Source organism: Rhea americana, unplaced genomic scaffold (genome assembly GCF_003343005.1).
Source record: "Rhea americana isolate MKP2758 unplaced genomic scaffold, rheAme1 scaffold_119, whole genome shotgun sequence".
In the NCBI taxonomy this organism is placed as follows: domain Eukaryota; kingdom Metazoa; phylum Chordata; class Aves; order Rheiformes; family Rheidae; genus Rhea; species Rhea americana.
In genome coordinates, this window is record NW_028185250.1 from 1,282,802 (window position 1) to 1,310,638 (window position 27,837).

General features: G+C 45.4%; 1 protein-coding gene across 1 annotated transcript in view; it reads right to left on the minus strand.

Moving 5' to 3' along the window:
- MDGA1 (MAM domain containing glycosylphosphatidylinositol anchor 1) overlaps positions 1 to 27,837 on the minus strand; it is a 141,989-nt gene that overhangs the window by 7,055 nt on the left and 107,097 nt on the right. The window contains exons 11-14 of the mRNA XM_085320568.1: positions 23,867 to 24,044; positions 22,763 to 22,786; positions 16,465 to 16,617; positions 15,034 to 15,168 (exon numbers count right to left, since the gene is read on the minus strand). Of these exons, the coding sequence (XP_085176694.1) occupies positions 15,034 to 15,168; positions 16,465 to 16,617; positions 22,763 to 22,786; positions 23,867 to 24,044 (490 nt within the window). The remainder of the gene's footprint in view (positions 1 to 15,033; positions 15,169 to 16,464; positions 16,618 to 22,762; positions 22,787 to 23,866; positions 24,045 to 27,837) is intronic.

A 27,837-nucleotide genomic window follows, 5' to 3' on the forward strand; every position in this document is an offset into this window, starting at 1 on the left:
AGGACAGCTATGCAATGTGTCCCTGACAACCCTACAAATCAGTCAGAGCTGCAAAGGGAAGTCAGATATATTGCTCGTAACACTACCTGCAAGTTCTGCTAGCTTACAAAGCCTCCCCAAGGCTAGGAAGAAACCACAAATCCTCCCTTCACTAGTAATGCTCAGTCACTAGGAATGTACTTCTGGGAGGCATGACAGAGACTCCAGGTCTTGAACTAATAGGGGTGAAGACTTTAACACATTTGAACTGGRCTCACATAGGCCTCACAAGAGTGTGTAGGCCTAGGCCTTCTAGTTTATTCTTCTCTTCCATATGTCGGTCTGTCACACTCTACCAGTTCAGTTCAAGGGCATATGTCCTGTGATGGAGATGCCTGGAAATGAACCTTCTGATCTGAGCTCCAAACACAGCCAAATAACATGGCAATCCTGTGCTACAGGAAGCTGTGAATCATCTTTCTAATTGCTCAGAGCTTCTTAACCTCTACTTTTCAGTCTGGCCCTGAAAGCCAGCTGTGTGATGGAAAAAGTGCTGCAGGGATTTGTGCTTTACAAGTGAAAGCTTTGGGTTCMGTCCACTGCCCTAAAATCAAACCTTGCTCCAGGTTCCCACTTAGAGTCATCAGAATCCATATGCACGAGGTAGATGACATCTCTGACTCAAATGGAAAGAGAGACTTACAAAGATATTGGTGGTGTGAGAACTGCGAGGACATGTGAGTTGTTGTCCATAGCTCTCGACTTCTGGTGAACTCACAACTGCCAACACCCACCTCGGCACAACCTGGCGACATCCTTCTCATACTTCATTAACTATCCTCCCATACTTCATTAACTATCCTCCCTCCTTGCGTAGCTGTCAGCACATCACATGAGTTCAGATCAAACCAGCCACCTGATGCTTGTAACATCCCAAAGTTGCCTCATAGAGACTGCCATTTTGCAGGAGGTGGCCAATGTACATGCTACTGATGYGTGAGGATTAAGAACCTCATTCCTCACTGTGACACTGATTTGCCACATGATCCTGAGCAAATTGCTTTTACCCTCGGTAATTTACCTGCCTCATTTACTGATGTGATATGATAATGATGACGAAGAAGATAATAACATTCACTAGCTTTGATGGGAACCAAAATGTACCATTTTATGAGTTCTCTAAGACATTAGAAAGAAGATGCTAGAGAATGGGAGTGCCTAACCTATTCTGCCTTTCCATTGGTGATAAACTAGAGAAAAAACAAAATGAGGCCTGCTCTCTGGCTGATATGCCTTCATCAGCGAAGATATAAAAGGCCTATCCAGGTTGTTCTTGGGTGACAGCTGCCACAGCCATCCTTTAGCTTGGTTTTATATTGCAATTCTGATTCCTATATCAGAATCCACATCCAACTGGTCAGTTTTGCTACTTATTTCTGTGGTCATCCTCCATTCCCTATCTCCTCTATAAGATGTTTCTGGCATTTCCTTAGGAGACCTGGTGGTGATGCACATAAAAAATCTATCTAGTGCTAAATCTCTCCAGCTGACCAGAGACAGAAGAACACAATGAAAATCTCAGGTCACCAGAAAGCCCKTTGGTATCACTCCACAAACAAGGCAGTCTCAATATTTGCCTTATAATCTGTATTATTCCTTCTTCCCAACCAAAAGGGAGAATAAAGGCTACTGATGAGTGATGAGGAATCAATTACAGTGAGCTGGAGCTGTACCTTCTGCTGCCTCCCTTTAAGACCAAAGCTGGCATTTCAGGAGAGCAGCACTCACGCAAAAAAGCACCAGCTGGGCTGCAAAACACAGTGGCCCAAGGGATGCCTTTAAATGTTACTTTCTCACAACACAAAAAGGTCTTCTTTCAGTTCCCATGGGATTGGGACTTCACTGTCACACTGCAAATCCACACTGAATCACTGAGCAGATTCAGAAGTGCTAGCACAGGCGGCACCAGGATGGAGGCAGGGTCTGCAAGGCCAGGACTTGAGCATGGTCCATGTGGGATGGCAGAGAAGGTTTCCATGAGAGTTTTGTACAGTGCAGCTGRGCGGTTGAATGCTGGGGTGAGGTACGCAGAGTTTGACACACAGCTCAATAAATAAAGTCTGCATGAAGGGAAGCAGAGCAGCTAAGAAGTGAAGGGAGGACAATATTGTGAGCAGGGTGATGGAGGTTTGTGCACAGCTCTGTGGGCTGGATCAGGAAGTTGGTCAGGATTCACAGCCAGGAGCTGAGCTGGCTGTAGGCTCACACACAGCACACAGGCTGACCTCACTGCAGCTCCTAACAGCCTTCTTGYAGTATTCCTGCCCCAGGCTGGGCAATCTCATGAGGTCAGCTATCCATGAGAAGTTTTGCCTACGGCCATAGTTCAGGCTTGGCACCCAGATGAAACCAGCCAGATAGGGCTATTCCCCAGAAGCCTCCATGGAAATTCCCACGGTATTTCAACTGTAGGCAAAATAAACCGAGGTGAAAAGAAGAAATTGATTCAGGGCAGGAGATGTCCAGTGGATTGAAAGAGATGCACAGTGTGGAGACAACTCAGGCCTGGGCTAAGTCACCTGTAAACCAGATGTGAGGCCTAAAACCAGGCAAGGGAGAAATGAGCCCTTACCTAACTAACAGGGGCTTTGAACACTTCCTTAAGTGTGGTTTATTGTAACTGATAAAGTAAAAGCCCAAAGCTTAGCACAGGCAAATCCCAGGAGCAAATTAAAGTTCCCAGAAGGAAGCTATTACTGTTCATAATTCTCAGGACAAATACAGGACTATCTCTTTCTATCTCCTTTAAATAGATGCTAATGAAAAGCAATCAGCATCAGGCTGGTGTTCTCAGTTACRGTGCTGTGGTAGAAAAGTTACTGCTCTGAGAGCTAGAAAACAGAATGGAAAAAAGAATGATAGCATRAATAGACAATATCAGCCTGTACTAAGCCGTAATTTTTTAGGAATGTAATCTSTCTTCATGCCCTGATAAGATGTATCTACTCTTTCACTGTCTCTAATGATGCTTCATACATTAACATATGTTAATAACATGAAATAACACAATTAAAGCCTCTTGGCTGCTTTCTGATCCTAATGACACAGAACTTTATTTCATCATGTTTTTAACTGGTCTCAGCATTCTGTGGTGCAGAGCCACCTCTGTCAGATCAGAAAGTCACTGCACAGACCCTTTCCTGTAGCCATTTCCTCAATGATTTCAAAGCAGGAGGGTTCAGAGATCTCATACATACCAAGGAAATCAACTCTTCACCAGGGTTTAGAAAGCTCAACTATTCCAGCTCTACTTGTGAGGCATCATCTTCAGAGTTAGAGAGGCACTGAGCATGGTTAATCCTGTGTCACAGGCCTGCTAGTTGCTATGGTATCCTCTTTTAGCTTAATTATGGTGGGGAGCCTATGGTGAAAGGGATCAACAGAATCAGTGCCCCAATTCCCTGCTGTAGCAAGGCCTTTCTGAGGATAAAAATATCAATGTGTTAAGTTTTGATTGGCAATGTTTCCCCTACAGCAAATCTGTAAAATTGCTTACTTATATCTGACTACAGGGAATTTTCTTGGATTTTACTGTGGATTTAAAAAATCAAAGAAACAAACACACTTTCACTMTGACCTTCTAAACCATCATCAGATGAGGATGGGCTTGAAGCAATATCCCCTGACATGGCAAAGCCAATTGCACAGGTTGATCTATGATCCATCACTATCCAGCCTGCTTGGCGTGCATATGAATGTTGGGATGGAGGGAATGGATCAAGCAGAGAAGCAACAACACAATGTTGCAGGGAGGCTGGACTAGATGATCTCCAGAGGTCCCTTCCAACCTTACCGATTCTATGATTCTAATGGGAGGAAGACAGGCAAACTACAGCTATGGCTCCTTCTCTCCAGAATCTCCACACCTGCCTGTGTGCACAGAGCAGATAGTGATATGGTAGGAGCATKGAGCTATGCCTGAGCTCCTTTGCTCATTTGATCCCTGGACTAATTAGAGAAAGTGTTGGCATAGAGAGATGAACGATGAGATACATCCATCTTTGATGCTATTTCTGCAGCACAAAATCCTGCTACCCTTTTTCATGCAAAATTTCCTCAGAGGTTGTTTGCAATCAGTAATAAGTTTTCTTATGCATGGACAAAAGGTTTAAGGAACTGAAAAAAAAATATAATCTGTACACTCTGTAACATTAAAACAATGCTCTGTCAGAAAAGCAAATGCTCATCTAATATGCAACCAGAACATAGCAGAGGGATGGTATGGAGTCCGGTGCTCCAGGATTGCGGAGCAAGGACAAGGATTGCGATGCYTCAGGCTTTTCTCAAACCTCACTTCAAATTCACTACAGTATCTCATTTAATCACATCCCTTTCCTGTACTTAAAMTTTCTGCAGGGGAATAGGGGACATATGTATGGAATGTCCTTCCTTAYAGGCCAGATGAGGCATCTGACTCCTGGCTCCAACCCCAGTAGTGTTTTCACAGCCCCTGAACATAGACTTYAACAACATCTCTGCTCCCGTATGCCAGCTTATCATGTGCTGCACGATGCCTGACCACATGGAACACAGGAGTCGTTATGGCGATTCATAGTGGCTCTAACGAGCTGGACTGCAACATCAGTGGGATCAGTCTGGGAGTGAGTTCCCTCTGCCTATCCCCCCACTAAGCCCAAGGCCTGGCTGCCTTCAGCCTAGATGCTCAGCCTATTAATTTCCCAGTCCCYAGCCTCTCTATCCTTCCTGGAGACCTCTGCCCTCCACAGGCAGAGGGACACAAAGAGGGAGGCTGGTGCCTGCCACTCTCTCCACTGTACACTTGCTTATTTACAGTCCAGCAATGTGGAAAACAAACTGCATCTTGAGCTCAGCAAATCTTCAAATATCTGCACTGCAGCACAGCAAGCTCAATGGTGAGAGCATGTACCCAGCTGGCGAGGATAAGACAGCACGGTGCTCCATCATGGGATGGARATCCCCATGGAGGGTTCAGCCTGCCTTGCTAAAATTCCTTCCACAGGGGCACCTCATCGGAGGGCAGTACGTAGATGCAGAGAAGCTTCCGTCTACTCTTATCCTCTGGGCCATGGTAATTCGTACTAATGCTTCAGCTCCTTAAATATTCCCTCAGTAAGCAGTATATAYGATATTTTACCTCTGTCCATACATCCATCTTTCTACACAGAGATTTTTTCTCATGTGACTGCTCGTTCTTTAAGAAATATCATCAGCCTGGAAAGGGAGCACTTGAACTTGCATTATAAGCAAAACTATAATGCAAATAAAACTATATTTATTTGAAATGTCTCCTATTGTTTTACGGTCCAGACCGCCTTTATCCAGAGATCCCTGTAAAGGGATAAAGATGTGCATCCTTAGAATCCTCTTCCTCTCCAATCTAAGAAAGAGAGAGCCATAGCTGTGGAAAAAGGTCTGCCTTGACATTTCTCTAGAAACTGAGAACAACTTGTATTACCCCATATTTGGGGCTTGCCTTTTGCTCCTAGGGAATTATTTAGTAAAAATTCTCATATAAAAACACACGGGATGAAGCCTAGCTAATGTTATAAAACTGACAGAACATACAGCCTGATTGAAATGCAGCTTTCCAATTAGCCTTAAGAAAGGAGTGGAGAAGATCTACAATCTTTCCATAGGCACTGCTTCTAGCTATACAGTCAGAGAGTTTACCCTAGYCTTTTGGGAGATCTCCAAGCAGACCTGTAACAATACAATCTACATAAAGATCGAGCAGGTAGAAACCAGACCCTTGCCAGACAGCAGTGTTGCCTTCCTTGCTGAGTTTGAATAGATAAACTAGACAGTTGGATCAAATTCTTGTTTTGGTTTGTTTAAAGTAAACTCTTCTTTGCTGAAATTCTGTTGGGAAGGAAGATATACTAAAGGTACAAAGTGATGAGGGAAGGCTAGCTGTGGTAGAGGAATAAAACATTTGATTTCAACACAGTAAGGGGAAAGGGTTATAAAGGATAAGTTCAGAGCTAGGAGCTCAGCAGGGCCACAGTTGTGAATGAATTCAGCACTGCCTCTGACTCAAATCCAGCCAGTGCAAAGGGAGCCCATGTACTCAGTGCTGAAATAAAGGCTGCTTCTGCTGTTTCTCTCTGCAGCTCCTAATAAATAGACTGGTCCACACCAACAGCAATTTACCCACAAAGGCTTTCAGTTCCTCAGGGCAACATGGGCAGCTGCCTAAGGCAGCAAAACATCCCTGGCCCTACCACTTCTTTGGCCTTTATCATGGCCCTAATCCTTCAGAACATGGTACCATCCCTCCTTTGATTAAATGAGCAGTTGTGGAAGATTACTTGGTACCACGTTTGGTGGACACGTGGGACTGAGGAAAAAAAGCATGTGGATTAGCCTTTACAGGTATGTGATGTGGAAGTGGGGCTGGACTCCAGCTTCAGCTGCTAGCAAGCACACCTGCACAGGGTCTCAGTGTATACAGATGGGGCTCTTCTGAGGCCTCAAAGGAGGCCTAGTGCATGATTTGGTGTAGTTAGGCTGCAGTTTGTCTTGAGTAGGAAGACAGCTAGTGTTAGTCTTCCTCTGACACTCCAACCCCTCTCCTCTTGTTCTGAGTGGGGCCAGGACCTGGTAGCAYGAATCAGTCAGTACTCTCCTAACCTGAGCACTATAAATTAACCATCTAAATTCACTTCAAACCCCAGAATGGGTGGTCTGGATTATAATCCTAAGGCCTTACAGGGAGACCTATTCTGGTGAAGCAGTTGTGAAGAACAGTCTCCATATGCAGCAGTGCTGGCCAGCCTGGTGACAGGATCAATACACTTCCATTGTACCTCAGATGAGTGAGCTGCAGCAGTCCATATTCCTTCTCCTTGGATGTTTTCTGGGACAAAGCTGTTGAAAGAAGCCAATAAGCCCCTTCCCTATTACTGCTGCCACACCCAGCAGCCCTCAGAAATGCTGGGTAATGCCTTRGTGAGGAGGAGCTGGCCAGAGTATGAGGAACCTGGCAAGAAGACTATGCTCAGGTAACTTTTCCCACAAGATCTGCAGACTCAGGAAGCAGAGCAAACCACAGTTCCTGTGAGGTCTGCCTGCTCCTTCTTCACCCTCCATTTCATGACATGCCCAGGTGCCTCGAGGAAAATGCTCCCACGGCTGGGCTTCTCCCAGCTTTGATAACAGACCCTTTCATCTTTGCCACCAAAGACAGCTGGGTAACTTTGCTCAACTCATGTTCTCAGCTCTCGGACTGAGAGCACACACTGCACTCAGCGCTCTCTCTCAACCTAGCTGAAACAGGAGTCTGTTTTATACACACTACCAGGTTTAAAAGAGCACAACTACCAGGCAGGAGGAAGTCTACCTGTTTCCCTTCTATGGGTAGTCTTTGCAAAGACTTCAGTCACAGTGGAAAGAGCCTCCTGTAGCTCCCAAAATACAAGTGGGGTATAGGGGGAGGTGTCCTATCCTAACAAAAACCCTGTAGAAGCAAATGGATATATGATGAAGGCTTTCACATCTCTTTTCAATCTCTGCCAACAACCTATTTCCCTGTTGTCACCCAGTCTGTGGTCTCTCAGTCCCAGAAGCCAAGCACAGGGCAGCTGCATGGCCTCAGGGTTTAGAGCAGATGTGCTGTTTTAGTGCAATGACGAAGTAGGCAAGACAGTAGGAATGAGCAGCTGAGATTACATATTCTTCCTATTGAACTGAAGACACTGCTCCAAATCTGCCCTCTGGCCTCCTCCCCTGCCTGACCCAAAGGAGTCTGTGAGACGTCAGTGTTTCAGGCCTGGAAAGCAGGGAGGTCAGTAGCCTCTTGGTCACTTTAAGGCTGTTAAAGCAGGTTCTGTTCCCAGCTTTGAGGAAGGATGGATTATAGCAAGAGACTCCATCTCCATTTCATGTCTGGCTGCACTTTCCCCAGGAAACTTCCAGGTGACATGCTGAGCCAGTGAGATTCCCATTCTGGATCTGCAAATTCTGGCAGTTAAGATGTTGGGATGCCTGTCAGATCTCTGCAGAGCTCTGTTTGGGGCAGTCATTCACCCTTCAAAGCCATGGTGATGACTAATTCTTGCTGAGAATTTTTGGATTTTCTAGAAAGCATTTCAGTATATGTTACACAATCACGCTTTGGTGAAGTTCAAGAATGGGTTAGGGCTCTTGCATGAGTAGTGCAAAATAGTGATGCCCTCCTTTGACCCAGTCAGACCATCCAGGGGGTTCTCCAGAGGTGCACCTAGAACAATCAACACTAGTCTGCACTTGTACATTTACATCATTGGGCACTCGTGAAACAGTTAATGTTCCACGGAGAGAACAGAAGAGTCACCTGGGAGTACTAGGATATGCACTTACAGCTCCCATTTCCTCCTAAGTGTCTGTTAAGTTTTGCATCTAGCAATTCCAAGGTCTGAATAATTGATGCAACACCTGATATCCCTGGAGACGATCAGGTTGCAGTATATTATTACAGCTACTCAACCCTGTACAATACTTCTGCTGCTGTGAGYCAAGTCTGAATAAGAAGACTCTTTGCTAACTGCGCAGAAGAAAGGGGCAATCAGCAGCTTCCTACAGGACAGCTGCCATGGTGACTCACATTAGGTGAGCGGAACCACAGATGATCTTTAGGCATTCAGGGCATCTGTAAATGAATCTGTGTCAACAATCTGTGCCCACTGACATCATTCCCAATAAATTCTGCAGCAGGAATTCATAAAATCATGGTTTGTAAGACAGCAGAAGAGGAATTTCGAAGAAGGCAACTTTTCAGTGGCTACCTATCTGCACAGGGAACTCAATTCAGAGCAATCCAATTTTAGTGGGGGGCAAGGAAAGGTAGGGATCAGTGCACCTAGATTTAAGGTAATTAACAGAATGTCTGCATCAATATAAGGACATAATGGCATAAACAGAACATAGAGCCTCCCCATTCTCTATGTATTTTTTGCCTTTATATGCAGCGCTCTTTGGGTTGGGAACAATTCATTCCCATGTCTGCAAATTGTACTAAGCATGCTGTTGCTACCATCAAGATGTAGACACATACTATTTACTGGGCTCTAGMAGGAGTAACTGAAGGGAGTTCTATGCCCTGTGTTATCTGCTTGATTATATGATCTATTGGTCCCTTCTGGTCTTAAAAATCTATAGACCTGTGGCTCTAATCCAAAGGCCATTGAAGTCTTTAGAAAAACAATGACTTCAATGGCCATCAGTTCAGAACTGTTGTAATCAAACCTACACAGCCTGAATAACACGGTACAAACATGTAGTTATCTTGCCGGATATTTATAATCCTGCTCTTGCGTATGATATTTGAGTAACTTTCAAAAAAAATGAACCCACAGTCTGAGGGGTCCATATCAATACAGCTTGCTGTGGACAAAACATTAATCAGATATGCATCTATCAATGGACAAATCAGTAAAACCAAGAACCCATCTGAAAAAGTGGGGAAAGAAGGGGTTAACAAAGACTGAATACATTTTTTTTTTTGTTACAGATTGTTCACTGAGCTCTAACTGCAACTTGTTTTCAAGAGTCTAGAGGGAAGTGAATCACACTCATTARGAAAATCAGCCTTCCCTCAATCAGTCCACTGATGTAATCTCTAGAGCATAGAACAGTTGCACTGGAGACAATGGCATGGTTTTCATAATCTATGTATTTAGACATCAGGAAAAAATTATACCACCAGCAAAATGCAGCTATCTCCAGGGTAGAGGCTGACATCTGTATAACCACATGCAGTAGAACGGTGACATATTCTTAAGCCAACAGAATGCATTTATCCGTGAGGTTTGGGTGGAAGCGAGGGAGCTAAGATGCCGAATTTTACAAAAAGCACCCCTTTAAAATTCAGATCATTTTTATATGGACATAGCTGGTACCTATCAGTCTGTGTAATCTGACAGCTCTCAGCACTCTCACTTGTTATAAACAGGAGGCATCCATATGACATCCCCTGCTAACACTGGCTCCTCCTGCAACCATCTACCATGACCTCTCAGACACACCTTTGCACTAGCTGCATTATTTGAGCTGAGGAAAGAAAGTAGCAGTTCAGCTTGTCAGGTTATGCAGATCTGTATTCGCTACTCAACAGGATAGGGTCAGTGGTAACATCAGTATGAGCAGACTGCTTATGACCTGATTCCCTCCACTGAGTAGCTCATAGTTTTCTTGAACTTGAATGCTGTGGCAAGTGGTCTGAGCAGGGCTCATTGTTTCTAGTGACTCAGACCTAAAATCCTTCTTAATCAGTCCCTAGCACTGCCTCTCACCGTGGTTTACAATTTCCTTGGAAACTACCCATCTTGTTTATACATAGGTCAGACAGATCCTATTTAGCTAGCATGATCAGATAAGGTTTCTGTCAGCACTGAGCTGGAACAACTGCACTTTTAATTCTCCAGGAGTTTCACAGACRCCAGATCTATACCAGAAAATTAATCTATTTCCTGACTTCTGGGCGAGGAAGCAGCCAAAGTAAGACTGTGGCACTGCCAGAACAAAGAGCAAGCTCAAAGTATAAAACTGTAAGCTAAGAGCAGGGTCTTCAGACATTGTGTTCAACTACAGCCCAGCTCATGAGCCCCAGGACCTACCACTGTTACTACAGGGAGCAGCTGAATGTTTCCAGCTTGGGAGATATCCCAGGGCTAGRTAGGCTCTTTTTCTTCTTAACCATCTCTGGGGCTATACCTCRTTCTGGGCTTAGGTGTAGACTTGACAAGACAGTGACTATCTCTATTGAAAAATAGCAAAAATAGTTTGGAAATGAGATACCAGTGAGCTCACTAATCAGAAGCAAGCTAAAAAAGTCCTGTTTGGATGTATCCTACATCACTGTTTGGATGTAGGTACCCCCATGAGTAAGCTCTTTTACCCAAGTGTTTTTCCCATTAGCACAGTTAATGGCTCACAAGATAGGGAGGAACTGAGTTAGTGATCWCTGAATCATGGAGACTACAATGGCAAAACAAATAGCTAAATTCACTGTGCCTGAAACTTCCTACTTCCTCTAAGCAACCTTCCTTCTGTGGACCAACACTGAAAGTAACTCTTTCTGTGGGAAGTGTGAGAACATCCTGGAATGGGCTGGAGTCTGCTGGATCATAACCTAACTGCCACTGTGGTAAGAGATAGAGAGATGATAAGGGGGTTAGGTTTAGCTCAGTCAGGTAGAGCGTGGTGCTAATAATGCCAAGGTCACGGGTTTGATCCCTGTATGGGCCAMTCGCTTGAGGGCTGGACTAGATGATCTTCAGAAGTCCCTTCCAACCTCACCAATTCTATGATTCTATGAATGGTGGTGGAAGCAGTCCATCAGGGACATGTCAGCAAGCTGTCTGTTCAAACCATGTCCCTCCCAGGCAGCCTCCAGGAAGTGAGAAAGAGGASTCTGACAGCTGAAGAAGGGACTCTCAAGATGTTTCCCAGCTGTGACTGACCCACTAGGACAACCTGACAAAGAGACTTTTGGGATTTGGCAATTGGTGACTGCCTGCCATGGCTAACCTTCTCTCCTGAAGGAAAAAGGTGAAAAACAAACAGCTCCCCATTTTATATATCTGGTCCTGCCTCAGGCACCCTGGCTCTTGAATGTTTGGTGGAAGGTAGATTTCTCTCCCTTCCTTCACACTAATTTTTGTGTTCAGGTTGGCACRACCATAGGGCAATGTGAATGTTCACTCCAGAAGGGGCTGGAGAAAGGAAAATCAATGACCAAATAACTCCGGAAGAATGGGAATTGCCTCCAGGGAGCTCCCCTTCACCCTGCTCTCTCATCAGCTGAGAGATATTCAACATCATCCTGCTCTACTAGTTCCTGAATATTTTATACCATGGCTACAAATGCTCCATTTGTATTCTGTTTCTCTCTTTCGTCATATCTATTATAAACGAGCACTGTCTGGGAACTCTCCCAGGGAAGATTTGCCTGGATGGCTATGGATATTTTATAGTCAAATTGTGAGAGTAAACCAGCTTTCAAGTTCTGTAGAGAGGGGGAAAAAAGGTAATAAAAGGGTTATTAAAAAAATAAATAAATGTCGARTTTTTATAAGGCTTCTTTTCACAGTGACAGAGCATTAGATGGCTCTATGATGGAGATGGAGCTGCTTCAAGAGGCTTAGGCTAAGAGATACCCTATTGCTGGCAGTGTTTGCCAATGGGAGCTATATGATACAGTTTTATTACGTGCTACAGCTGGCTAGCAAGGCTGGCATCTGGCTTGGTAGAGCTAGGCTGACACAAGCTCAACTAGGAGCTAGGACTGTGTCGGCAKGCATCAGGGACAGTCGGCTACCTGAGAACCAATACAAACATGGCCCAGGGTTGTAGTCACTCCATCTTTGCTATTGTATCTCACATATGTGATATAGCTAGGAGGCCAGGGTCTGTCCCCTCAACTGATAGGAGAGGTCCCACCATGGAGGTCAGTATCTGAGGGGGACTCTCTCCTTTCTTCCAAACTGGTGCTAAAGGGGTGGCAATGAGCTGAGAAACTTGCTTTGCCCTCCGATAACTTCTCTGGAGGACTCTGAGAGGACTTCAGCTGCCAAGGACATCAAGCTAGGCACCATCCAAGCAGGCTGAAAGTTTCTGGCTGAATTCCACAACCCTCACACAAACAAAACCAGTCAGAGAGTAAGGAACATGCTCAAGAAATGCAGACTTATCCATTAGATCCGTTGCTGGAAAGAAGTGTGTCCCAAATGCAGACTGGTTTGTGCAGGTATAAGGCTGAAGACAGCTCTGCTGGAGAGCTGCCAAAGGCAGAAATCCTCCAGTATTAGTAAGTAGCATAGTGGGAATAATGAAAACCAGGCAATTKCAGGGTTATCAGACCCTAATTTCTTTTCCTCAAAAGGTCTCAGCTTCACCCTGGTGCCCTAATATATCAAAGAGAAGCCAGAACAATTAGAGGCTATCATGACTGGCCCAGTAGAAACTCCAGAGAAGACAGCAAATACAAGTGACAGAATTTCAACTTGTATYGCTGTATTATGGGTTCATAGACCAAGTCACATCTTCAACAAGCCAAGAGAAAAGAACTTTTTCTCATTTGTTTCTCTCTCATTCTCTGATTCTGTTTCATCRATCTAATTTTTAAATAATTTATTTGCTCTCAGCTGAGCAACATCCACCCTGGGAAATCATCACACAACATAACATTAAAAAATCTATCCACTTCACACAAATTTAAAAGCCCCTTTGTGCAAGAAGAGGGGAAACAAGGAGAAGGCATAGGACAACAAGTCAACAGGGAGAAATCAACAGCTATGAAAGGTGCTCRAGTTGGGGAACGGAAAATGGCACTTAGTGGCTTCCTTAGGTCTTTGGAGTCACTTTATCTTTTGTATCGGGCAATTTGTGGGTGGAAAAATRAATAAAAGTTTAAATGCTAAGAGCCAAATGTCAGTAATCAATTTATTYCTGAGCACCAAGTCTCTGAACAAATCACCACGAGAGCTCTCAAACAAAACTCTCTTGCTAYAGTGAGTAAAAGCTAAGAGAGGCTTTATACTTTCCCAGTGAAATGTGCTTGGGAGTAAGACACATAACTGTATGTCTAAAGGAAACAGAGCAAGCAGAGGCCTCCTCCCCCTCATCTTCTTTCCGTGCCAGTTTCCCATATCGCTTTCCTCTGTTGGTCTCTGCCACCCTTCATTGCAACGACAAAGAATGAAATCCCTTTCAGAGATGTCGGGAGAAGATATGCAGGAAATAGGCAGCAGAGTTCACTGACTACAGTGGAAAACTGCAGAGAAGAAGGGAATATGACAAGCAGTATCAAAGACCAGACTCTGTCAGCTCAGTAAGTTCAATAGGCCTAGGAAAACCTGGTCTGAACTAGAACTGGTAAGGATCTTCCTAAACAACTTCCCACTGCCAGCAYGAAGACAGCACAGAGAAGATCATCTGCAGGGGAAATGCAGGTGTGCAGAAACACCACTGATGTAGCTGCACTCCAAATGCAGAAGGCAAATCTGAGATCTCAGTGCAAAGACATAGATGCAGATCTGCTCAGTGAACCACAATCCAACCCTTTCCTCCCTGCCTCCATACAGTCAGGGTTTCAGCCTGGCCCTCACTAAGACAGGAAAATCCTAGAATTTGGAGCTTAACCTCTCTGCTTGACCACACACAAGGATGTGATGACTAGTGTCCAGAGCCTAGTCCATTCCAATGACATCAATGGTGCTGAGGTAGAGAGCTGTTAATTAACCCTCTTTATTGAAGGGCAAACACATTTCTGCCTGGGCCCTGATTTTTCAGTCAGGCTGCAGTCCAGCAGGTGATTAATAACCCAGCATGCTTTGGGAAGAGTGCATCTATTATTCAAATTAATGAAATTATAATCAAGAGGTGATGAATTAGCAACTGCTCCTTGACTGGCTATGGAAACTCATTAGTGTGCCAGGCACTTCTATGGTGCTCACTGCACACAGACTTGCTGCTAGAGAGGATCAGGCAGAGCAGATAGCCCCCTCAGCACAGTTTTGCCCTGACCCATGCACCCTGCCCACCCCAAAACAGTTGCAGTCACCACAGCATGCTCTGGTCCCACAAACTCCCTCTGCCTCCATGTCCTCTCTGGTGGACGTTACTTYCCATTTGTGCTCCACTCCCTAGAACAAGGTGGCTATGGCCATGAGTGAGGGAAATATGGCCAAATACACGCACAATGCTCTTCTTGTGGAGGGTGAGAMGCCTTAGGCTAGAGGAGGCACAAGCCAGAGGGGAAGGGGTTGGTGACTGACTGCAAGATACAGGCCTGAGAACAGGCTGTTACAGTGCACAATCCTGACACTGATGACATGGGCGTAAGGAGACAAGTGTTTAAAGACAACAGCCCRCCCTGATGATGTGAGCGCAGCAGTCAGACTCCCACCCACCTGAATCACAGGCAGTGGTCATGACTGGCAGAGGTGAGGCTGGAGGTCTTTACCTGCAGCAAGCTCTACGCTGGGATTACCCCCCTCTGCAGTCAGYGCTGCCCCTTCCCCAGAGGGTACTCACCAATGTGTTTCCCATACATGTGGTAGTAGAAGGAGACACAGTAATACTTGGCAGTAATGTTGTAGAGGGGACTGATCAGCCGGGCTTTGTCTCCTGTCACCCGTGGCCGAGACGCCTCGATGAACATGTAATAACCTACAGAATGACAGGGAGAGGTGGAGAAAGGCAGTACACATACCATCTCCCTCCTTGTGATTGATGGGTTGCCAAAGACTGGGAAATAACACCTCCTCTAAGAGATGTGGCCTTGTTCTTCTCATCTGTTCTGCACTGGAGCACGATCTCAGCCAGAAATACTCACAGAATCTCCTTAGGTGCCTCACCCGCCTCTGAGGTATTTAGGAGAGAGCAGGAGAGCTGGCTGTCAGCTGATTCAGTGTGAGAGCGTGCAGCAAACGAGTCCCTGAATAGGACTGCACGCTTCTGTCTGGGTGCAAAATGAACCTTTCACCTGCAGCACGAGGAGCCCCAGAGCGGATTGCTCCGCGCAAAAAGGGAACCAGAATGTGAAAGCAACTAGAAAGAGGAGAGTGAAACCAATCCAGCCTAATTCATTTGCCTCAAGCAGAGGGAGAAAGGATCCAGTATATCTGGCCTAAACAATATTGTTATCTAAAGAAAACAACACCAAAGTAGTTGTTAACAACCCAGGGAGGAAAAGATTAGCTATTTAATTTGTGGGCATCATTTTCAATGCTTGATCAGGCTAGTGTACTGAACACTAATAGGAAAAGCCATTTTCTTAGCTGGCCATTGGATGTTTCCCATTTGTTCTGAGTTCAGAGACATGTGGCTGCATACAAATTTACTTTCTGTCTTGGAGAAAGAGGAAAGTAATACCCAGCTAAAACTGAAGTATATACTGCATTCACAGTCAGTATGAGCAATAGTCAGCACGAGCCCTGGGAAAGCCATGAGCARAGTCTCTTCTAGCCAGCGGTGGGTCACTCTCACTGTCACCCCACATGGCAGTTTCTGCCTGCTCTCTCATGCTGCACCTTGGTACTGAGGATATCTAGTTGTCTCACTGAGACCTTCTTTGAGCAAACAGCTACCTAAACCAGCAGGGCCATTTCTAGGTGCTAGAGATGTTTTCCTACTTGCTTATCCTTTTATGACTTCAAAACAAGCATTAAATGGAATAAGAGCTTTAGGCAGCAGGCAATTAGCTGGTAACTAATGCTCATACTATTCCCTTAAACAAAGTCATGGGTGTTTTAATTGTGTTTAATGTCAATCAATAGCATGCTTATTAACTGCCTGCTCCCTGCACYCCTTGCAGAGGAGCATGCCTATGGACAGCACTCTCCCAGCTCCAGAGCCACAGGACTTCTGTCAAGGCTCTGGCAAGACAAGGAGTGTCTTGCATCTCGCCTCCATAAACACATACGAAGCCCAGCTAAGCCAAAAGAAACCCAGAAGTCTGCCTACCCTCTGGCGTACCGCTGATGTCTGTGGGGGGGCCTGTGTTGACAGTGCGCTTGGGGTTCTGGGTCAGGGCATTCTGGCGGGTCCAGTCAAAGTTGTCCATCTTGTCTTGCATGAAGCCACATATCTTCTCATCCTCAAAGCGGCAGGTGTTATCTGCAGGGCAGCAAAAGGGGCTGGTTAGCTGCTGCTTTTCAGACTTGCTCCCTTGTTACTTCTGGAGGGCACACAAGAGGAACAAGGTAGAGACTGCACACAGCACTGCTACATCACCACTGGGGTTGTGTGTCTAACCAGGGATCGATGGGCAGCCCCTTACCTCAGGAAGATGTTGAAAGGGAATATATCCATCCAGTATGATTATGGAAGGGTTAATTAGTAAATGGATGTGATGGTTTACCTAAATGTATTCTACTGGGACCAAACAGGACAACAGATTCTACGGGAAGGTCTAAGGGAGCAGAAGTCTAAGGGAGCATTTACCTGCTTAAGAGAGGGTAAAATGAGCAAGAGGAGCATTGAAGATATATAGGCCATGAGAAATTTTAAACTAGAACAACTTTATGGTGGAATAATTTCCACAGGAGAGGATGTTTATGTAGGATCAACCACATGCACAAAAGGCTTTTATTGCTGCCATGAGGTCACGAGACAATCAGATCAAACAGCAATATTTTTAGACAGGTAAAAAGTCTTGTGCATAGACATGACCCAGTATGGGCTCCTAGAGAATACAGCTGATTGGACTTGACCAGATTCAAGATGGTTCCTTCATCGTTCACTTTTGTGGTAAAGGGCTAATTCCTCATCCACAACACCAAAGACCAAGATGCAACTTTGCAGCGTTGTCACAGTGAGGGAGAGACACACAAATAACAGCCATCTAGCATCAGAGGGGAGAGACTACCATGAAATGTGAACAGGATGTTAACTCTGATGCTCCATCTCCCTGCTCCTACCRAGCAGCGTTCTCTATCCCTTCCCAGCTGGGAAAGAAAACTACTGTCTGCCACACTGCTGTTGAAAGTGGACCCCTGTGGTAGGGAACTGAGTGCTCTATGCTCTGCTCCCCCTTTTTGCCTGGCTCTCCCCAGCATCCCTGTAAAGCAGTGAGAAAGGAGGCAATCTCACCCAGTGGGCAAATAAAGGCCTTTACTGCCACTGGTTGTACACTGTGCTGTGTACAAGCAAAGGGCTTGGTCAGGGGATCCAGGCAGCTTGTTTTTCTGTAAGCTCTGTGGGAAACAGCAACTTCTGTGAGCTGTGCATAGCCAGAGGGGGTTAGGCTGGGCTAGCCACTTAGATGCTGATTAACCCTGGCTAAGTGCTTTCCATTCAATCCCCTCATTTCCAATTAGCATCCTAAACCAAATTAGCCACTGGTCTGTAGTGCAGAGCACAGGGTGATATGGCATCGGGAGCTGAAGGAGGAGGGGGGGGATCCGGGCAGGGAAGAGAGCAGAAGCCTGCAGGATCTGAGGCAGAGCGACTGCAAGGACTGAGGGCTCCTTTCCTCCCCAGCACAAGGAGACGGAAAGAAAAAGAAGTGAGAAAGCAACTTTTAAGGGTCCTTTCCTGGCCCTCATGATTGAGACAAGGGAGTGCAACTGCATGGCCARTATTAGACAACTACAGGTCTTGAGAGGAGAGGCTGGAGGCCACAGTCTTTCTGATATTGTTGTGTTGATCCAACACCATAGGCTTGTCACCACTGGACTAGAGAGAAACATTCGCCTGGCTCCAGGTCGCAGGATATTGGTTGCAATTAGAAGAGTGTTTCCTCTGCCATTCTGCATTTGTAAGAAGTCCCACATACCCATAGGATAAGGCTACTTAGCAAACAGGATTGGAGAACTCAAAAGACTAGAGGAAAGAGGCCGCTTGTACTGTTGCACACAGGCCACTTGCCACATGACAAAACATGGGATGTGAAACACAGACCTGTAACACTTTCAATGCCAAAACTCCATCCTTTCYCCTCCTGCAGATGTAGTCATTTCTGAAAGGCAGTGCTTCTAGAGTAGAGCATAAAATGGAGAAGGAGCCAGTGCTCCTTGATGCTACAAATGATTAGGCTTTGCATGCAACATCATTTGCTGTACAGGACTTTATTAGTACAGCGCATTGTCTCTGCCTAGCTTGGGATCTCAARGCACTTTGCAACAACTAATGAAAAAAAAAGCTTTTTAGTCTCTCTATGAAGTAGCACTGCCTCTTCCTCTTTGTCTCCTGCATTACACACAGGGAAACAGATGCACAGAATTACGGAGAGACATATTTAAGGTAACAGCAGGCAGTGCCAAAGCTGGAAACAGAAGCCAGGTGTTCTGACTCCTTGTCCTTTGGTTTAAAATAAAGTACAGGAAGGGGGAAGCTGTGACTTTTCTTCAAGTAGGAAGTRGAGGTGAATCAGAATAACTAGGATATTGTTGGTATAGTTTGAGATACAGCCAGACCATCACCTCTGGATGGTTATAAGTGAGGTTCCCTGGGAGAAACCTGGCAGATCCAACCGGAAATAAATTTTTTTAATGACCTGCTGTGTCTCAGAGACCGCAGCAGCAATCTAACTGTTGACCTCTGCTGCATGAAGCAAATCTTCTTTCAGACTTGTGCCATCTGCCTGGGATCCTGGCTCAGCACGGCAGAGCAAAGGAACTTTCCTATTTAAAAATTAAATAACAGGTTTAAATATTGAACACAGAAGTTGTTCTCTAGATTGTTAGAGGTGAGGTAGAACTGGCAGGGAAGCTGGTTCCTCAAAGGCTAGAGTTAGTTTGCCTTCACCAAACAGATTTCCTTGGCAGGCTTTGCAGAGCGGCAGCTCAAAGTGCAAAGCTGTTTGCTCCTGGTTACAGACACCACCCTGCATTCCCATGGGAGAGACCCTCTGCCATGGCTATTAGCATTTCTTGTTGCTTCATCTCCTCCAGAAACATAATGRAGGTTTTCATTTCATATCCTTAGGGGGAAGTCATCCCTGGTCCTGAAATCCTGGCTACCAGATGAATGCACACAAAAAATAATAATCCARTTCTAGCTGCAGACGGTGGGTGAATAGCAGATGGAAATGCACTGAATAAAACTGCCTTTGTCATTTAGCTATGGTCTGAAGGCTGAAACACTAGCTTGGAGCACAAAGGACCATGCTCCAAGCCTCAGCACTATTACAGACCTGCTATGTGACCTATGGTCGGTCCTGTTCTCTCTGGGGCTCAGTTACCCCATCTATAAGATGAAGATAATGAAAACAGAACAGTGAACTCCAAGCACTTTGGGATTTAAGAAGAAGCATTTGACAGCATTGCCCATGTTCTAAAACATTTATGACCAGTAAAGGAAGAACGCTTCACAGTATCATYGTTGGTGGGGTCATATTACCCCGTATTATAAAGGGGGAATTAAAGTAGATACCTTAATTTCCTCATCTATGATATCAGGATAATATGACGCAGACAACATGATTTGCCATCATGATACAAGGAATTGGTGGCAGTCACCTGTTTTAACCTCTGCTTTACACACACTTGGAAGGAATAGGCACAGATTTGAGGAATCCAGCTCTAAACACTGGGTTCACATGTTTTTTCCACATAGTCATACTGGGGCAACAAGTTAAGATTCTGCCAGACTATGAGGCATTTTCAGAGACAGGACATAGAAGCACTGCACAGCGAACCATGAGCCAGGTTAACCTATAACAACTAGCATCTGGTACTGATTACYGCCCACGGCATTTGTCCATGATCTCAAAATGTTTTAGCACTACACACAGCAAGATTGCAGAAACATGAGAAAAAATATTCCTGCTCTGGAAAAGGCAAGACATGCTAGTCAGGCAATTACATATGTTTTTTTTATGCCCTCATCACTGAACTGGAAGGCTACATTCACCACAACCAGAGAAACCAAACCACCTAGTGAGCTGGAACAGCTTGTGGGGCAGCACTGCAGGGTTTGGGTTAGAATGTGAAAGCTATATTGAAATGAAATTGCAGAGGAGAGGTAAGAGGGGTAGAATAGATTCTCCAGCACTGGAATTTTATTTATGACCCTGAAAAGATCACAGTTATTCTAAGATATTTTTAAGATAAGTTACTTTCCTAGAACCAGACTTATTTTTAAGATTTTTTCTGTCAATCTTTGTGCTAACTTCTAAGTGTTTGAAATTTTCATTTTCTTTTGCTCCCTCCCTTTGCTTTTTAGTTTGCTTTTGCCTTATAACCTCAGCACCTGGCTCTGTAACCATGCCACATGCATGCCTGCCCCAATGTCATTAACATCTTATTAGTCTTAGAGAGTGAATGCATGAAGAAATAATTGTATTAAGTGACTCTCAGAGTTTGTAAATTAATCACTATTGTGCATGCCCTTGGATCTGACTGCCAGGGGCATTAATCATCTAATCTTTGCCTTTCACTCCAGAGCTCTTGATGCTTGCTCCCAGAATTTGGCTGAGCAGCCTGGCGTGAGCATGCCTTTGTAATTCTGTCCCAATCCTTTCCCCTGGGGACAGGGGTAACACAGGAAACAGAGGAATAAGAGGTTAGATCAGGGATTTCCATGCTGCTGGGTTGAGAGGCTGGGAGTCTTAGGGCTCATATTTCACTGGTTAGCAGGTCTGAAAGGAAGTGGCATCTCTCTAAAGCAAGTGTGGTGGCTGCAACTTTAAGGCAGTCAGTCTCAAGGTGTGAACTCAGGGACTAGCCCAGATCTGCCAATATCCAGTGCAGGCTGGATATCTCATGTCAAGAAGCCGTACGTGTTGGGTCTATTGTATGAAAATACAAGCATGGCTAAGTTCTCCCCTACCATAGTCAAACTTCGTCCAGTCATTTTAGTCTCACTCAGGTTGTCAGAGCAATCTCAAGGGAGCAGTCTGAAGGCTCTGTTTACAAAGACCCCAAGGAGATCATCACAATGCTAAGGCACCCTGGCATTACCACAGCTTTATGTGGTACAAAAAAAGCAGGTGGCAAAAGGCCAGCTTTTGTAACCTCATCCCAAGAGTTAGGATGCTCCCCTTCTCCACCAAGTACCAAGAGACAGACTCTGGAGTCAGTTCCTGGCAATATATTCAGTGTTTCCCAGTAAGTCTTCTATGAAGAATGTTTAAAGAGGATCTGGAGATGGGGAAAAGCAAGGAGAAAGGAATAAAGAAYTAAAGCCAGAAAAATCTTCTGACTTTATAAGGGGCTTCTGCTCTCAGACAGAATATGGGACATCAAACTCCCCTCACAGTGTGAACCTACAAGAGTGAGTGTCTCATGGTCACCTTATTAAGATAAACTCATACCATGATTCCTGCCTGCTATTGCCCAACCCTGGCTTCTCCTTTCCACTGCTATTCTGCAGCAATTTAGTACTTGCATACACATACACAGAGCACTATCTGAAAGACTGAATGCCATTTCAGCTTTTAATTTGACTCAGCAGCTGGAAACACGGAGAAAGAATCAGCTGTATGGAACCAGTCTGCTCTCTGTGGACCACTAGCAAACTGTCTGCCCATCTCTGCCCAAGGGCTTTGTCTGGGCTCATGTCTAACAGTCAAAGCAACAGGACTTTGCTACATCCCCTGGAGATCATTCCACCACTACTTACAACATGCTAGCATTCCTACTTTATGCTCTATGGGCACCATTATGTTCTTGGTCAAGACCATCATTCTGAGACGTTTTGTATTCTGCTCTCAAAATCAATGGGAACTCTGGGTGCTCAGAAAAGATGGCCTTGCATCAAAATGTTATGCTGCCTTGGTAGGAATTATTGGAAGGTAAACGAGCAAGCAAAGAATGATGCCACTAGGAGAAAGAGGAGAGGAACTAGGTTGYGGGAATTTGGAAAAGGAAACTGAACTGAGCTGGAAACTGCTCCATACTAGCCTGCAGAAACATCAAGCAGTATCCTTCCTGGTCAGAACAGGATGGGGGCTATGCATTCCTAAAATTAGATGTTTTGGGGATCATTTAATAATCTGCTTTCTGGATGCAAACTGCTAATGTTAGGAGAAGGGAGGGCTCAAGGTCACAGCCTATCCACTCACAGAGATAWCAGGTGTAAGAGGGAGGTATTTCTCAGGTGTATTTTCCCTGGTGATAGCTCAAGGAACAACAAATGGTGTTATTTAATGGAAGCATGATTAGTGCATGCAATTCCATCCTCTTTCGGGGGAAAAGATTTGGCAAGGTCAGCTCTGTATTCCAGCTCTGTTGGCATGTCTGATCTGGCAGTTCTGCTGAAGCACTTTATTAACATGCATTACAGGCAAAAAAACAACTGTATAGGTCTTGTTGCTTACCTGTTGGGTTGGGATAGTTGATTGCTGGAAAGGGGAACAGAAAAACAAGTCAAAACAGCTCCTATTCCTTCAAATCACAATCAAAATTTGAAAATAAAACAAATATATCAGAAAAGGTCACAGATGCACAAAACTAGTAGCAACCCTGTGAAACAGCTGTGCATAAAAGCTCAAGGTCTGTCTGGGTGATGGAACAAGATGCTGACTGTGATCAAAAAGAGACAGATCTTAAGAAGAACCCTCCCCCCCCGCCATGAGGGCTGATGCCTGAGCTGCACAGGGAGATCCTTTTGGCACCCCAAGCAGGTTCTTCCTGGAGTATCCACTGGGAACTACCACTTGGTACCTATAAAGGAAATAAAAGTGGTTTGAGACTGTAGAAGCCTGAGGCAACAAGAATTCCTGGGGACACTAGGACATAATGTTACTTCACAGGACAAGAGGGTTGTGTGAAATCAGGTGAACATAGCAGGAGAGCTCTGTCTGCTAAAATAAGGGTCTAAATGCCTGAGTGGAGTAAGGAAATCATAAGGTTGTGCAAAAAGGGAGAGTCAGGAGTTGCTGGAATGCTGAGAAAGGAAGCACATTCAATGTATTTCAATGGGACCATCTGGGATCCAAGATATTAGACAGAGCTACAGGTATATGAGTAACTAGTTAGGAAAGGAACTGTGCATTCAGCTCTGGAAAGAGTTGAAACACCCTGAAATCCTCTTCCTTTTGTGGACATATGGCTAATATGCAACGCCCAGTAGCTATACCCTGACAAACCAAATTGTTGTGGGGGACATCAGCACCACCTGATTGGGGGTTTGGGGTTTTGTGTACCTGGAGAATAGATAACACGAGTTGGAGCTTCTGAGTGAAGCATGAGTTGGAGATTAACACTCAGAGGTCATTGTCTAGGGCCCTGTATTGATGGCAACAGCCAAAATTTGGCCACAGGTGATAGCATCACATCATCAAAATACTAGAGGACAGAGGGATCCACCCATTGGTCACAGGAGACAACTTCTACACACACACACACATGTGCCTAGGCCTGATCCACAACAGGAGGCTCAGGCCTGCTCTCGTAGCCAGGACTGAGGAGGAGACACCTACGTTCCATGTACCGGATGATGCGGGCAGCCATATCTCCAGCCCCAAAGCTGGTAATGGGTGTCAAGCGAACTTCATAGCTTTGAGGAACTTTCARGTTGGGCAAGATGTGCTCCAGTAACAGGCCTTTCTCCATTTTCTGCACAGGAATGAAGGTTTGGATGGTGCTCCTCTGAGCCAGCTGCAAGGAGAAAGAACCCACAGTGTTAAGGGAATCCTCAGACTGGCAACTTGAGAGGTCCTGCAGACTATCTAACATCCTGTTTCTCCCTTTTCTGTATAGCCAAGTAAGTTTGGCTTTTTAGTAAGAGCCTTGTGTAGAATTGGTTTAAAAACTCCTGTGGTACTGAACATTGATCTGAACTTCCACTGAAAGCTGAGCTTTCACTGAAGAAAAGTCTTCATGTCCTTCTGACTGGAGTGAGGAACTTAAAATATGGGACCTGGAGCAACTCTGTGTCTGGACCAAAGGCTTCAGGAAGGGAGGAATGAACCCAGTTCAGCTCCATCAGTGCATCAGAGCCATGTGAACACAGAGCATGGCATTTTGTCAAGATACCACTGAATTCACCATCACTGCCACAGAATTCATTTGCCTGTTAGGCTCAGCCCTGTGACATTTCATTTGGTACCTCACTGCTTCACTGGGCTCTGCCTACTGGCATGTTACTCTGCACTCTTCCATAATATACACCCTTGACTTCTAGCCCACAATGCCCACATTTCTCTGCAGAGCAAAGCAGGGGGTCTAGTTTGATTCAATATTCCTCTGGAGTTACCCTTAGGTTTTCTCTTTCTTCAATGCCCACAGCAGCAGAAGCCTAACCATACTAATCAAACATCATACAGTCTGCCAAGGCAGCAGAGAAGTTTCAAGAAACGATGGGAAGACATCATTGCTAAAAATCACYATCTATCGCTGTTCAGCATTAACTCTGAATTTATGGAATTAGATAGGGAGGCAGGGGAAAAGGTTTACAGCAGATCTGTCTGCTTGCAAAGCTTGGGGTAAGAACATGGAGAGAAGGCATGGCAGAGTGAAGGCAGGGAAGTGAAGGGATGCAGAGGAAGCATTTAGGAAAAGCAACACATGCAATCCTTCCCRTGCCTGCCTCCAGCCCTAATACACATGACCCTAAGTTCAAACTGAGAAGCAGCRGCTGCCATTGAAGAGTTTCCAATGCCAGAGCCCTGTTCACTTCCAATATGGCCAGAACCAACCTCTTCCCTTGATTTTATCTCTGTAGGTTGGATGGTGTTCCCTAGTGAAGAGGCTCAGCAGGATGAGATCTGTGGTGTTATAATGCCTGAGATAGGGACAGCCTCCTGGGAACCCTTGGCTGCACGGGGTTCTCACAGTGAACAAGAACTTTGATTCTGCCTTAAACAGATTAGAGCTCAAGCTCCTCAAGGAGCTGCTTTCTGTGCTCTCCTCCTTCGCAAGCCAAAGGAGTTAGAGGGCTGGGAACAGGTCCTGTGCCATCCTCCAGCTCCATGAGTTTCCACAAGGCACCTGGGAAAAACCTCAGAGGACAGGACCACAGTAGTGTCTCCAGGAACAAAAAGCATGAGCTTGGCACCTGCTTGCTGTCAGGATCCATTCTTAGCAACAACTCCCCATCTGCACAYGCACAAGCTGGGTGCTGATCCAGCTGGCACCCCTACCACTCAGCTCTTTCATCTGTCTGCCTGTTGCATGGATGATCTGCCAAGCAAGAGGAGACCCAGCTCCCAAAGGCAGCAATCTCACCTGTGCTCATTAGCACCAGATCAGCAATAACCTGGGAGGAGAGGACAGGGTCACAAGCTAGAAATAGAGGTCTGGAGTGCTAGGGCTCCTGGCACAGGGCTCTTTAGGAAGTGGAGCCTGACTGAGGGGTGACAGCTTCTCCCTGCAGGCTGCCTAAGTGCCTGGATGCTGGGAAGACAGCCAACAAATAGGAGGTCAGGAACCATTTTCCTCATCTAGCCATAACCTTTAGAAGAAAAACAAAATGGGAAATCGGAGAGAAGCCTGAGGCTGATATTCAGACAGCGCAAATTCCATCTCAACTGTGAGTTATGTGGAATTTAGGTATTTAAGGCCTTCGGGTGCAATGTGAAATCTTTTATTCTTTCACATTATCTAACCCAGGACACATGTAGAAATCACCCTCCAGTGTGGAGTGCAAAGCTCTAGAGGCCCTAGTCAGGTCTATGTTCACAGGCACATGGGTTTGACCAAATAAAAACCTGGTTCTCCCTTAAGCTCTGCTGTGAATCAGAAATGAAGAAAGGCACCTATGCTCATCGTAGGTCACTACTGTCCTGCTTCCTAAGAGATACCTGGTTCACCAGGAAATGGACAAAGCACAGCTGAGGCTTACAATTTTCTTCCTGTTGGAGCATGAGAGAAAAGTTTTGTGAAGACAGGGAGATTAAGAGAGAGAGTCCAACTCTAGCACTGCAAGGAGGCAAACTGCAGCCATGGTCACTCGGGGAAAATGCATGAGGAAGAGCAGGAGAGGAATCTTGGCTTTTCCTCTTCCCTTAGGACTCCCTTTCTTCTCAAGTTGCTTCGCACAGTGAGTTTAACTCCTTCATGCAGAAGAACATGAGACTCCTCCTTTCTGTAAAATCATCTGCTCCACATGCAAAGAAACTCCCTTTGGGAAAAATCCACTAGACCATCAATAGACATGTTAATTCCTGCTGAGATGGAGCTGCAAAACACTCCCATAGGCCTACAGTACGGAGAATGCCATCAATTTGATTTTACAGGCCTCAGTGGAGACTGCTCCACAGCCCTGTGCCTGAGCCTAAGCTCCCACCATGCAGGTTATAGCTGTGCTCAAAGAGCCTGTCAGCAAAATCAGCCTACTGACACCAGCAGAAGCCTTTTCCAGAGTCCAGTTATGTGGGTGCAGGTAGCACTAGCCTGTCTGCCACCAGCAATGACTTTTCAAACCTCCATCCATTGAAGAGGGTGCCTTCTTTTCCTAGGATAGCTGATTAATCTTTCTCTTCCCTGAAATACTTCAGGATCATTTTTTTCTCAGCCTGTATACTATTTGTATTCAAGCTGTAATCAGCTGACCCTTTGGCTACCAGTGAGACCGCCCTATCACAGTCTGTACAGATCTGACATCCTGACAAAACTGGCCTGGGACGTTCTTAGAAGGTCTGACCCTTTTGGGCAAAGAGGATCACAGGCCCAACCTCATTAAATCACAAGAACACTGAAGCTGGCAGGGATCTCTGGAGAAGGTTGGAGACTCCACAGCCTCTCTAGGCAACCTCTTCCAGTCTCCAATCATCTTCACAGTAAAAAAGTATTTTCTTCTTCAGCTAGAATTTCCTGTGTTTCAGTTTGTGCCCATTGCCTCTTGTCCTGTCACCAGACACCACTGAGAAAAATCGRGATTCAAGTTACTTACATCCTCCCATCAGGGGTTTGTACATAGTGATAAGATTTCCACCTGAGCTTGCTCTCCTCCAAGCTAAACAGTCCCAGGTCTCAGCCTTTCCTCATGTGAGAAATGCTCCAGTCCCTTAATCATCTTCATGGTGCTTCACTGGACTTGCTTCAGTATGTCCAAGTCTTTCTTGTACTGGGGAGCCCAGARGTGGACAGAACACTCCAGGTGTGGTCTCACCAATGCTAAGTAGTGGGGAAGGATCATTCCTCTTGACCTGCTGACAATGCTCCTCCTAGTGCAGCCCAGGATACCACCAGTTTCTCTCCTGATCTAGCTGCAGCCATCAGGAGAAAGAGGTAGGGGTGCTGCTGGCAGTTTAAAAGGTGTGAAATCAGTGCAAGGGAGAAAAGGGGAAAGCTTCAACAAGCTGTTCACTTCATGCGCGTGGACCAGGTGCCTGCTTGCAGTGACTAGTTCAGGCCCAGCAGACAGCAACATTATGGCTAATGTCTACTTCTGCCTCCCAAAACATCCTCYGTCTTCCTGATTATTAGCAGCAGGTCTGTGCAGAGCTGC